The sequence below is a fragment of the Pomacea canaliculata genome, linkage group LG10 (genome assembly GCF_003073045.1).
Source record: "Pomacea canaliculata isolate SZHN2017 linkage group LG10, ASM307304v1, whole genome shotgun sequence".
Classification (NCBI taxonomy): domain Eukaryota; kingdom Metazoa; phylum Mollusca; class Gastropoda; order Architaenioglossa; family Ampullariidae; genus Pomacea; species Pomacea canaliculata.
Window position 1 is genome coordinate 8482569 of NC_037599.1, and position 13913 is coordinate 8496481.

The 13913-nt window shown below is 35.3% G+C and overlaps 2 protein-coding genes across 5 annotated transcripts; both read right to left on the reverse strand.

Annotated features, from left to right (window-relative positions):
* Positions 1-42: 42 nt before the first annotated feature.
* On the reverse strand, positions 43-2235 carry LOC112574246. Its single transcript, XM_025255174.1, has 4 exons — positions 1381-2235; positions 918-1051; positions 745-817; positions 43-440 (listed from the first exon to the last, which is right to left on the reverse strand). The coding sequence occupies exons 1-4, from the start codon at positions 1697-1699 to the stop codon at positions 319-321; spliced, it is 648 nt and encodes a 215-aa protein (XP_025110959.1). The 5' UTR covers positions 1700-2235; the 3' UTR covers positions 43-318.
* A 4315-nt stretch (positions 2236-6550) lies between these two features.
* LOC112574244 lies at positions 6551-13305 on the reverse strand. Of its 4 annotated transcripts, XM_025255170.1 has the most exons (16): positions 13204-13305; positions 12486-12650; positions 12108-12242; positions 11726-11867; positions 11289-11383; positions 10820-11155; positions 10355-10585; positions 10168-10272; positions 9341-9481; positions 9042-9209; positions 8650-8790; positions 8213-8334; positions 7963-8076; positions 7535-7615; positions 6947-7043; positions 6551-6594 (listed from the first exon to the last, which is right to left on the reverse strand). In XM_025255170.1, the coding sequence occupies exons 2-14, from the start codon at positions 12619-12621 to the stop codon at positions 7565-7567; spliced, it is 1917 nt and encodes a 638-aa protein (XP_025110955.1). In that variant the 5' UTR covers positions 12622-12650; positions 13204-13305; the 3' UTR covers positions 6551-6594; positions 6947-7043; positions 7535-7564. The 4 variants fall into 4 exon arrangements, with proteins under 4 accessions (XP_025110955.1, XP_025110957.1, XP_025110954.1 ...); XM_025255172.1 differs by lacking the exon at positions 7963-8076; XM_025255169.1 differs by having other exon boundaries at positions 6947-7615.
* Between the last annotated feature and the right edge of the window lie 608 nt (positions 13306-13913).

Consider the following 13913-nt stretch of genomic DNA (forward strand, 5'->3'; position numbering starts at 1 on the left):
AGTTTACAGTGCAACAGGCTGTAGTTAAGCTACAGCAAATGGAATGTACATCATGTTCATGTGCATTTTAGATGATACCTAATTATTGTAAGTTACCACACTCTAGCCACACAAAAGCATTCAGCAATGTTGTGAACCAAACTGCCAACTTTGAAATTACAGTTTGTTGACACAAATATGAAAAATCAAGTAAACATATAGCATAATAAATACATCAAAGAACTCATTTGTTTTGTCATCCAAACAAATGTTCATAATTCAATGACTCACACTTTGATATTCATATATCTGTACCTGTGATTAATAGTTAACCCTTGTTTAGTGAAATACCAATTTGGTCTGTCCCCCTGCCCCAGGCACCGGTTGATAAGTAAGTCGTGCTTCTTGGGGCTTTCTCTTTGCCATTAAGTGGTCATTATCAGCTCCATTAGCACCTGGATCTAAAGTTATTTACAGTACAACTTCATTAATCCACAAGAGCAATTCAAGTCACAATGATTAGTGGTTAGAGATAAGCATAATTTCTGCAGTACTTACTAGAGGTCCATTTCGGTTTGTTTTTTTTTAAAATCTGCATAATGTTTGACTTTATTTTCTCACAGATTGGTTATTTTGGCACTACCCATATGTAGTATTCATGTAAAATTCTTTCCTATTGAGCTTAATTTTAAATGACTTAAAAATATACTTGATGCCTTTGCATCATAATACGAATAAAGAAAAATGTACCAAAGATTGGCTTACCACTGGCCTCCAGAGATGCACACTGATGTGACCATTTCTTCAGTTTCTTCATGGGTACATAACCTGGCTTTTTCTATATATATATAAGGGAGAGAAATGTGATCAGTCTTTTAGTTATTTAGAATTAAAGTATAAGTGTAAATTTTTATACTTATTATTTAGTTTGGCATTACCTTGTTGATCTTTCTGTTTCCAGCTGAGTCTATGTCTGTAATATCAATTGGTGGTGAGCTGTTTTGCTGCTGCTGTGATTCATGTTGACTAGGGGAAGTTGTCTGTGCTGATTCTTGTGGTTCATTTTTCCTCTCTGTGGGAAGGAGGCAAATAACTTAAGACAGCTGCTGAAGTAGTTCAGAATATGACATATACTAATTTTCTTGACTACATAGAACAGTACTTTTTTTAGTATATCATACTTCAGCTACAAAAGTTACTTCTGCTTCTCCGAGTCCCCAAAAATTAGTAACAAAACTGCAGCAAATTAATGTCTTTTAGATCATTAGATTGTACTTTAGGTTATATGCAGTAGCTGGCTTTAAATTACATTGCCCAGATGGATGATAATGTTTTTCTTCTGTAATTGTGTTACAATCAGAATTATAAATGGAAATTTAAAAAAATCAAATATTGACAAACCATCTGGTGTGTTTCGTCTTAGTGGCTGTGCTAGCCCAATGCTAACACGATGTGGATAACCCCAAAATCCAGAAAGCTTTTGTCTATCACGGAAGAAATCTTGAGATGATCCATGCAAAAGATTGTGAGCAGCAGCAATCGATTCTTGAGTAAAAGATTGTCCTTGCCTATGGTCCATTTTGTTTGGCATTATTTTGTTGGGAATCATGTGCATTGGATTCCTGTACATGTTCAGATCCTGAATGTTAGAACTTGCAGTGTTTGGGAACCAAGGTTTGATCCTTGAAGCTGTTCCTTGAGTAGCTGGCTTATTGTTCATTCTAAACTGGCTTAGTGAGAATCGGTCACAGTTATTTGCTGCTACACAGTCAGAGTCAAAGTCACTGGGATATATGACATTGTGATTTCTGACTGCATTTTGTGGTATTTTTGGGGTTGAGTTTTGAGATAAATTAGATTGTGGTGGCAAATATGTTAAATTTTGCCAGTGTCCATTAGGCTCTGTTTGAGGACAAAATGTTGGATAGTTAGCATCATTTGTACGATAACTCGTGCACAAATCATCTGCATCCAAGTGGATAGTATGTTTGTTATCTTGCCTTTGCCATGGAAAAAATATTTCTGGACAGAATATTTCAGAATTGTGAGTGTCATGGTTATTTGGAATCTGTTGAGAAAAACATCTCAAAGACTTGGGGTTGTCAGTGATACCTCCATGTGTAGGAGATGCCAAATGTTCATCATCTCTCCTGGATATATTACTTGAGAAACTGAAAGAGTTTTGGCAAGTTTGCTGAGCAGACAATAATTCTGAAAAATTCTGCACGGGGTGCCAATGTTCCTCTTGTTCATCTATCTTGTTTATCTTGTTTGAAATTTCTGGTGATGGCTGCTCAGATTTGCAAGAAGAAACATATTGTGTGCGAGCTCTCCGGAACACTGATTATTCTGCTCCAGACTTATTTGAGTCTGGTAGCCAGAAATGCAGTATTGTTGGTTTTGCCAGCTTTGTTGGACTTTATTGCATTTTGTAGGTGGCTTTTCAAATTTTTTTATTTCTGAAGCTACATCATAGTTGTTTGTGAACCTTGAGGAGGGGCAGCACAGCTTAGGTGGTGGACTGGTTATGTCAGTTCCTGTGCTCTTTGTCAGCTGGGACTTGTATGATGCACAATATGTCCTGGCCCTTTCTGCTGTATTGTCAGATCCATTCAGTCGTAACTTTAGACCATTGTCCATGGTCAACACTTTGTGCATATTCTGCAACAATGATTCAAAATGGATATACTGCTCACAAAATGTTATGGGTCAAATAGAGAATAACTTACTTAACCATCTGTGACTGTTCATATTGTAATGTATTGGAGTTTTATCATTTGACAGTAAAGAATGAAAAGAGTTTCCATTCCAAGATATGGGTAGTCAAAGAACCCACCCCCAAATCAAAAGGAACAGCAAAATTCGACATTCAAAAATGTGTGACCACTTTCTTGCATAGAAAGACGGGTCACTAGAGTCATTTGATTAGAAGTCAGGCACTCCTGCTACAACATGATCAGCTAGGCCATCACATGAACCAGAGTGAGCCTGGACTTGCCAGTAATGAGCATTCTTCCCTGCTTCTGACTTGTCTGGTGAGGATGATGTGAGGATGATGTACACTACTGCACACAAGCCTAGTGGAGTGCCTGTGTCAATGGCACATGGATGGCAGCAGTTTTGCTAAGCAGATTATTATAATGCAAGCTGTCTGCTGGTTGACAGTGATGTGTTGCCATTCTCATATCTGTTCTCAGATGTGCAGTGATGGTTCTGTTTTTTTGCAGAGCTGTCAACTTTATGAACTGGTGGTGGTTTTGTCATTTCAGGGTGTTAAATATCTCATTCTGCTAAACAACAGGTGAACAGTGTTACTGATGCACATTCATGATAGTGCACCAGTATAGTTTATTATCGTTGAATTAAATGCATTTTTAAAAGTACCATGGGACAAAAATGCAGCAAAAGTCCAACAATTACACGTCATACTTAATCATTTCCAGATTATTCTGCACTATTTTACCGATGACTTTATATTCCATACCTCAAAACAGCAACTGGCCTTTAACATTTGTGAGCAGTATAAGTGGGTTACCTCTTATATTTAACAAAGGGAGGTAAAGTAATCTCAAGACTTTATAAGGGAGTGAGATGTATGAGCCCTTGCTTTATCTTGGGACCTGTTTTTGTAAGGGAGATGCTCATCACCTCTCCCTTGCTGCCTTCCCTAACCCTCTACAGAGTCAGATACTCCACTAGGTTATCTGCAGTGGGAATACAAAAAAGAAATTAACACATCCCTTATTTCTGTTTGTAAGCCCTTGAGTTTTAACATAAAATACAAGTATGTGAGGAATTTAGCTGACTTCACTGAATAGGCTTCTTTCTAATTCTTCCCAGAAATGTGACATTTCAAACTTTCGTCATAAAAATGGGGATCATCTAACAAAGTAAGCCAGTGGGAGGTATTATTTTAACTAATTACATTCTCCCAGACTTTTTTTTTTTAAACGTGTAAAGCAAAACCCCAAATGAAAACAGAATCTCAGGTGAAATTATTTCCCTCTTTCTGCACATGAAATATTTTCAAAGCTAATTTATCTATGATAAACACATATGTAAGAACAGAACATGCACAGAGTGTCACTTTTTGAGTTTAAGAACATGAACAAGAGCAAGAATCTAGCTGAAGATTCCCTTGTACTTGGTAATATTTAAAGTATTCTGTGACAGTTGGTCACCTGCTGCGAATAGCATGACAAATTTTTTTAAATTTCACCTTGATTATGTTTGTAGGCAGCTCTGGTGCCAGCTGTACAAGTTCATTAAGCGATCTGACCATCAGCTGGCCTACTGTTGCTCGTGACAACAGCAGCTGGGCACTGAACAAATTTTTTTTTAAAATTATGTTTGTTAATATGGTACCTACATTTTCAAAAATTGTTTTTTATTTAGCCATATACCAGCAAATTTAAAATATATTCAATAATTCTTTGTATAATGTAACCATATTCCAAAAAGTAATGTTTTAAAACAACCAAAATGTTTAATGGGGATGCTGTAAAAAGTGTCACAAATAAGTCAGTGAGACCTACCATTTTGTCTCTCTATTTATGATGCATTTTAAGCATTTATGTGGTTGTTTGGGAAAAGAAATTTCCCATCATTTAGTGAGCACTGCTCCATTTTGTGTTCATATTGAAAACAAATTACAAGCTAAGAGATATGAGATGTGAAAACAGTCAAAATATCAAATGATTTTGCTCACATGCTTATTTCTTTTAACAAAAAATGTTTACCTGAATGAATTCAGACAAGGAATTCCAATTAGAAATTTTTCTTCCTGAAATGAAATTTGGCAGGCTTTCAATAGGAAAATTTAAACTGCTCCACTTTCTGAAAAATGACAATGGATATGCACAAAAATGACAGCAGCGGGAGAGATTAATAAAGTCCAAACAGATTTTGTTCCCTCTGTAAAAATGTTGTGGATGCCAAATGATTTTGAATATGAACAAATCTCTGAATAAATAAAAGGAGTACAACTGCATGAAACTTTAGTCTACTCCTTCCCCCTTGTCCTGGAATTTAGTTTCTGAACCTAAACTTTGTTGCCTACGACTCATTTTAAGGACACTCACACTGCTCATTTCATGTGACAAGAATGAGGTAAGATGTTTGCCTGTGGTACCATCACCACAATCCATGTTCCTAGAGAACTTTGTCAGTTTGTGAATTGTTGCTGCCAGCTGACTAACACTGCTGCAGAAGATCACCTGGACCAAGAAAGCCATTCTAAAGATGACATGCCACAATTTTTATTTGTACTCAGATGTCAATATTTCAGAAAGGTGCATTTGTTTACATTCACACACAAAGAAATTGTGAGTGCCACTTAAAACTGCAACATTTAAAATATGTGCTACATTAACATCAGAAAGAATAAATAATCTATTATGTATCATCAACAATAGGGATAAACAAGTTACAGCTGTCAGTTGGCCTCTTATAGGCTCCATATGATAAGTGCCGTCCGTCACATTCTCTCCATGCGCTCTACCAATACTATTGTTTGTGCGTTTGTTCTTTCTTGGCTTGATTATGATGTGCGGGCGTTTGTTTTTTACTATTTTACTATTATCTCCCTTACTAACATCTCTCATTACCACTTTTTTTTTTGAGTGGGGTATTACCCTGCTTTCTTGTGTATGTAAGCATATGTGTATTTCTCCCATTTTTTTTTCATTTTCATCTACATGTTATTTAACTGTTCATTTTGTCTTCATTGTGGTCTACGTTCATCAAAGGTAGGATAGTTATGTTGTGTCCTGCCTCTGGCTGAGCACGAACTTGTATCCCCACATGGGCTGAGCGAGTGGGTGTTCGTGCCGGACATGAGCTGTTGCGAGCTTGCATCCGGCGAGGCTGGGGCGATGTTTTTTGTTTATCTTGCTAGTTTATCGTTTCCATTTGCAGTAGCCATGACACCACAAATCCAGGTCCCAACATAACCTCACTGATTCAACCTATTATGTACATGTCAATATTGGAAGGATTATGTATCGCAAATAAGAGAGGTTTATTTGCTCAGATTTGGGGATGCAATATCTTGTAATGAGGTAGCATACTGTATGAGGTATCTGTGCATTCTCCAGAGCTTCAACTTGGCAAGAATACACACAACAGATGCATTCAGCTTTTTACCTTGTATAAAGTATGAAAATCTGCAGCAGCTTTTGAAAGGTTTGCCAGTAGTCCCTGTAGCTGGGCAACCTGCTTAAAAACACCTTCTTCAAACATCTGGCTAAAATACAAATAAAAAAACAATGCAGGCAAGTGATAATGACTTCTCAATATTATTTCAAAGTTATGAATACATCATTTCAGAATTCTACTGGACGTTTTTTTTTACACCTTCTTTGTTAACATATTTGCATCAACAATTCTTACCAATTTTGGAAAGTATTGTTGCTTAGGTTGTAGAGAAGAATCCACACCTGAGACAGATGGAGACCAATTCCTGCCATTCTCACTATCAGATTCTCAAATGCGCCATCTTTGCTAAGTTGATTGACATCCAGCAAAACAACACCTTTGATAAAGTCTAGTAAAATGTCAGCAAAATGGATCCCTTTTATTGTCTGGTAGTCCCTGGCTAATACCAGTATGTTGTGTCTGAAAAAGGTTTAGTGAATACCTACACATATACATATGTATATCAAAACATAATATTGGCATAAGAAATATTGCATGTAGCTGATGAACAAGTTTATAATGATATTAATGATACATGGGCACCATGCATTTTTGAACCACATGCACACACATTCTGATATTCATGTGCACATTTACTGCATACCTAGAATTTTAGATCTTTACTCATTCTACAGCATTAACTCCAGAAGTTTTCACACCTTTATAATTAAAAATCATTTTCATTGAAACCAAACAAAAAAACTAGCATGAATTATTATTTTAAAAGCATGGTTTTGTTGCACTAGAAGTTAAATGTGTGAGGGAGTATTACCTTGTCTCCAGCAAATGCAAAAGATCTTGAAAGGCAGTTACAGTCTCAGAACCAATCACAGTGAAAGTATCAGATGACAAACATGTTTGATCTCCCTCTGTAAGGCATATTATTTACCTTCCTTTTTAGAAAAATTACAAGTCCCTTCATTGGAAGGTATGCATATAAATAATGATAATAACTATTATTGTCAGGTAAAGGCTGTCCCATAACTTTTTTTTTTAAATCATTTTGGAGGAGAAGGTGTTAAAAACCACTCTTCTCAGGTCCAGCATTTGTGTGTGTGTGTGTGAGGGCAGTGTGTCTTGCTGCTATATTTTCCTCAAACCCTCTATGGAGTCAGGTACCCAGTCCCAACAGGTGAGCAGACTGGAGAAAGCTAGCTGCCCCATATGGACATCATGGTGGTGTGCCTCTGGTTCTAATACCAAATCCTCTAAGCTTTCAGCTATCTGCTTCCCCATTATTATTATAGTACTCAAGTACTGACCACACTGTGTAGTTACTGGATCCATGCTAATTCCTACATAAGGTATATTGGCTGTAAGACATTTCTTGTACAGATCAGAATCTTTGCTGGCCTCATACTCAATAACGATGTCTGCACTGCTGAGCAGTTCAGTTACTGCTGTTATCTTCCATGTGATGAGGCACCAGAATCCTGATGGCCTGTTGCAGAAACACATAAAAAAATAGCCACTTTTTTGTCATTTTCTAACATATTTTCCAGTATGTAATGTTTATATCAATGCTCAGTAGCCATGAACTCAAAAAGTTTTCACTGCTCAGTTATTAGTTGCATTATTCAACTATTGTTTATGTTTGCTCGAGAAAGTGTCTGCATACCTGCAAAATCATTTTGGGATGTTCATCTGTATTTCACTGGGATAAACATGTTTTATTATTCATTATTGAAGAAAGAAATATCTTCAAGTACAATTCCCTATTTGTCATATTTCTACAGTTTAAAGTATCATTCATCTTTTTCTTTTTCAACCTGAATTCTTCTTTCTCACCATACTGTAAGTTGCTTCATGCTCCATTATAAAGGCATTATTTCCATTGGTGGTGACAGCAGCTTGCAAAGTTTTTAACAGCAAAGGTTGGTAATTTCTTACAATTATTAAACACTGCACACAAAATGTTGCCCAACAAGCAAATTAAATGCAGAAATTTGGAGAAAAATAACTCAAATGTTATATTTCTTACTGCTTACGTTTAAAAACTACAAAGTTAAAATTAAAGGCATTAATAATTTTTGTTTACATGTTTAATGTCTGAACGTTGGATCTCACGACAAACAGCTGAAATCTTTGGATGAAAAACACCAGTTTGCTGCATCATAAACTGCTGTTTAAACATTTCTTTGCGTAGCCCATCCAGCCTCCCTGAAAAAAATAGATGTGTTTTATTAAATTAAGTAACAGTTGTAGTATTTGTTTCCACTTTTCAATTATTTCATGTTTAAGAGACCTGGATGAAGATGCTTCTTAAAATATTTATTGGGTATAAAATAAATGGATAAAAGCAATGCGGATGAAACAGAAGCTTCAATCAAATTTTTTAAATGTATAAAATATGCCAATGAAATTGAACATTAAAGATTCTTCTGAGAATCCTTTTCTTTTACTACCACTTATTTGAGATGATGTCTTAAAAGGAGATATAACTGAAGTCCATAACAATTTTTTCATTTGTTTTACCTGAAAGCCAGGGGTACTTCTCCTGTATGTTTCCAATGTAGACAATGGTAGACTCAAAGCAGCAATTTATTAGTAGATCTGTAGCAACTCTCAAAATATGAACTGTTAAAATGTTCCTGAAAAGTTCATCTTCTGAGTTTTCTGGTCAAGAAATTGTACACAAAATAAGTCAGCAAATTTGATGAGAAAGATTTGCTCAAATATACAAGTCTCCATATTTTGCCCTCTTCCTTCTTTGGTTTTAAATAGAAACTAGTGGATGCCACTAAATGAAGGTGGTGTAGTGCAAGAGGGAAAATTTTAACATTAATAGAACTACTACAGAAGGAACTCAGCAATCGATGTCATGATAATGAGGGGAAAAAAAATCACATATTAATCTAAGTTCATACCATCACCAGTATTCAGTCTTGCTGTGATTTCTTTCAGTAGGAATCTTGTGTAGTCTGATCTCATTGAAGAGAAATTAGTACCAGACTGCAGAATCCCATTATGCACTAAATGTAGGACATGTGGCTTTGCTTCTGTCACAAGAAGCTGATACACTTTGTCAAACATACCTGTAGCAAACACCTTCATGGTTAATTAAAAGTGTAGAAGTTTAAAAATAATTTTAATTTGAAATGTTGACTTAATTTTTTTCTCTTAAATTTCATCTTATCTACATGCCTTAAAGTACCTGGTTACATACCAGAAAGTGTTAAAGATATAAACTTTTGTGAGTTTGCTTTTGCCTCACTGTTCGTAAGACACCTGGGAACTACTGACATTGGTGTAAGAACACTTTGACGTTGAAATTGGCTGCTGCCACAATGTACTGATGGTCCAGGCACTGCAAGTGAACGTGTTGAAAAACACTGGTTATGGATCTGGACAAAATGATAATTTGCACCTAGCATTCCACCTTGAAGAGTAACAGTACTCTATTTAGCAGGTGACAATTTTAGGTTTATGTGCATTTCTAAACATGTGAACACACCCAGAGCATAATTTACTGTACAAACATGATAACATGGTTTATAAATAAATGTAACAGATGAAATTCAGGTACACGGACTTTTCGCCGACGGACGTTTACGTTTTGCCGACCGGACGTTCGCCGCCGGACTTTTCGGAGTTTCGCCGCCGGACGTTTGCACTTCATTTCGGCATTTCACGTGACCTTTAGCCGAAGTCAAGTGTGTGACGCCCTTAGCTCACACATTTCTCTCGCCATTGTATCAATGTATCAGTGAATTCTCTCTCACTATCCCTCCTCATGTGAACCGTTAGCTCACACATTTCTCTCGCCATTGTATCAGTGTTTTTTCTCAAGCTGTTGCGCATAATCTGTGACAATCAAAGTGAACTGTCTGTGAAGTCTGTGTGTAAACTTTGTTTGAAATAAAGGTGTAATCAGTGTCGACAAAACGTCCGTAACGTCCGTCGGCGAAACGTCCGCACACGAAATTCAAGTGTGCAATCAAAATAATAGAAATACATATACCAGCAAAATTGGCTAGTGTTTATAGTGTTTACCTTTCTCAGGTTTCATGGAAACTTTTGTCTCACGCATCATAACAAAACTGTCAACTGAGTCAAAAGGCAAATCTGGTACTTGCATACAAGGAATTGAATTCATGTCTGGAAAAAAAAAATCAAGTCCATGTACATGTCAAAATATTTTTGGCTACTAATAATTATATAATTAGAGAAATTGTCTCACCTTGCTTTTTGGAACATGGTGAAAGTGATTTGCTGGAACATCTCCTATAATTATCACAATATGTTTGCATTTCGTTTGGTGTTTTCAGAGCATCTTCAGAAGAATCCAAGTCCATGCAACACTCTTGTTCATCATATTGCAAATCAAAATCTTCCATTGAAAACTGATCTCTGTTTGGTACATCTGTATCATCTGATGTGGTGCTTTCCTTTGTAGTATGACACGAAGATTCTGATTCAGAAGACAGCATTTTTTGCCTACTGTTAGAACATGATGGAAGGGTTACTTTGAATGATGAGACAGGAGCATTTCCTACCAATTCTGAATAATGTTCACTGCAAATCTTAAGAGAAATGTCAAGAGGGGACTCATAGGATTTAAATACTTTTGTGAAAGTGCTTGAATTTGGCATAAATTTTGGCTCAGAAGTGGGTTGTTCTTTTGATATCTCCTCTGAAAACTTACCTCCATCAGATTTATTTCCAGCATTCTTAATTCTACTATTTAAGAAATCATCTTTAGGATGCATTTCCAAGTAATCATCTTGAGTTTCTAAGTTTTCCATTCTGAGAGGAGTCTCAGGGTTTTTCCATTTCTCCTTCGGTACTAAATTTTCTGGAATGATCATCTTTTCATGAGCTTGGTGAGTTAGTAGCCTCTCTTTTGGAAGGATATCCCAAGACAAATTCAGTTCCAACTTCCCCAGTCCACTGGCAACATCATGCTGACATGCCACAAGTAATGCATTGCCAATGACATTCTGTTTGTCTTTAATTTCAAGGTGCTGTGAAGTATCTGGTTCTGTAAAAAAAGAAAAAAAAAAAAAAAAAAAAAAAAGGAAGCAAGTTTCATAAAGCATTGAAAAATTCTTTGTGTTTACTCTGGACTTTCTTACAAAGTAAGAGATAAATAATGTTATACAATTGAAACTCACCTTTTAATTTCATAAGCAGTATGTCTCTGACATACTCTTCATCATGCCTTATCAACTTCTCCAACTTCACTTTTTCTTCTGTGCTAAGGAAGGGACTGAAAATGCAGAAATTTTAGCACAAAATTCTTTTAGATTCTATTAAAATAGAACTTTAAAAGAAATAATAGAACTTCAAAAGAAATCATCAATGTTAACAGCTGAAACAAATGATAACAATTTTTAATATCACAATAACTTGATATTACAATATTTTACCCATGTATCTAGTGTATGTTTTCAGATTCTCTCACAGACAGAAAGATTTGAAAAATACTGTCAGGAATAGTTATCTTCAAAAATTGTGTTTTTGATGGTGTGCCCATGTACCTCTTATCCTACACACACATACAGAAAAAGAGAAATGTTTATCGCACTATTTTAAAATATTTTTAAATTACCTTTTCAAACGTAACAGATCTGGTGACCACTCTTTTAAATTGGATGCTGTGGCTTTGTAATATTTGTCTGTCAATTGGAGTGATGAATGGGAAACTGGAAGCTCCATAGGAGATTCAAGCTCTGCTGCTTTTTGTGTTGGTACTAATAACATACCAAAAAAAAAATCAAAATGTAAATCACTTCAGAAGAAATGTTTTCACATATTGATTTAGTCATTCTCTAATATTAAAAATGGTAATAAGGAGACAAAGAAATCACAGGTTTGACAGTACCTTTTGTCATAAATGATATTTGCCAAATATGTTAAAGAAGAGAACTAGCTTAGACTTCTCAAAAGGATTGTTGTGACACAAATAGAAGAAAATAAACAGAAGACTTAACCGTTTTCAGGTGATCCATTAACATCAACAAAGGTTTTGATATCATCCTTTTTGACAGGTGATGTTAACAAATTTTCTATCAAATCTGACTTTGCTTGAGTCTTCATAATACTGCTGACATCAGGTTTACTTTTGTCTGTAGAAGAAACAAGAGTTACATGCATTATGTATCTTATAGTTTCTTCAAGATTGCTCATTTGGTATTTATGATTGCTCCTGTTGCAGTCCGAATAAAAAAATCAGTTATTTGTACCTAGACTAAATAAAATTTCTGCTTAATGTTCAAAACTGACACACATCTGTTGATTCTTAAAAATTAATGACATAGAGCACAACTGGGTTGTGCTCGTGAATAACTTGTCAGAACTCATTAAAATACCTTTATAATCTTCATTTTCATCAATTGCAGGTATTGGCAGGAAGATATTAAGGCTCTGCAAGCAGCATGAGCCTGCTTCAGTGTAATGGGCACCTGAAAGTTTTGTGATGAAGGAACTGGGGAAGGATGGACACATGTGGGTGACATCAGTTCCTCTGCTTTAACCTAACAAATAGAATGGATTACAGACATGCAGAAGTATATTGTTTATTTGCAATGAACTATATTCAGAGACATCAAGAGAAGAGCTTTCAAACAATGCTATCACCTATAGTATTTAAACCTGCAACATAATTTTAATCTGTTTTCTCAGAAAATTTTAGACATTTCAAGTGCATCCATGTGCAAAACTGTGAACAAATCAGACCATTCAAAAGTCTGGTAGCACTAACCTTAATCATTTCCCTATTTAATGGTGTTAGCTTCATTAGATAAAGAGGAACATAGTCACCAATGTAGACATCTAAATTTTAAAATTATATTGTAATACATGCATTTAAAATTCTGTAAATTTTTAAAATATAAAATAAAGCTTATGATCATGACCTGCATTACATTCTGTTGGCACAGAGATAATTTCCATTTCCTTAACAGGTCAAGATTCACAAAAGGGTAAACAAACTAGCACAGCATAACTTACAGAATAATGTGTATCTTCAAACATAAATTAAAAGTTTTATTTTTCCATTTTAGGAAACACTATCTGTTGTAGCAATACCTTTTCTAGCATAATGAATTTTTGGTCAGGGATAATTTTTAATTTGTTGTCCAGAAGTGCAAAATTTCTTTTGTATTCTACATTTGCCCCATCTTCAAATTGTTGATCTTCTTTCCTGCAAACAAAGGTATTTTTTAACGTTTTTTCCATATGGTTTTTCTCCCACATACACTGTATATTATTTATAATGAAAAACATATAGAGTTAAAAAAATTTATTGATTTAATTATTATCCTTTTCAGTTTTATCTCCATACAAATGTCTCACATAAAATTTAGCACGGTCTAGATTTACAGAGCAATACTGATCTGTTTAAGCAGTTCATGTCTGCTGTCTGCTTTAGATTTAAACTGCATTATAAGTTTGAACAAAAGTTGTCTCAAGCCTCACCCAAAAACATCCCTTTCTGAAACTTTAGAAGAGACAAATAATGGATTTTCAAATGAAGTTAACTGTAAAACTTGCTGCATTGCTTCTGAAAGGGTTGATGAATGCTTAGGCATGTCTTGAAGGATAGGTTCCTCTAATTGTCTTGCTGTGCCTATATCAACAAATATCGATTCAACAATTGTAAAATCGTGTCAAGTAGGTAGGTATAGGTAATTGGGACTGTAAGCTAGTGTCTTAAATATTGTCCCTTTCTTAAATATAATCAGTTTTCTCTTAAAAATATGTTTCTGAAGTCTGTTGTGAAAGACTAACATAAGAAT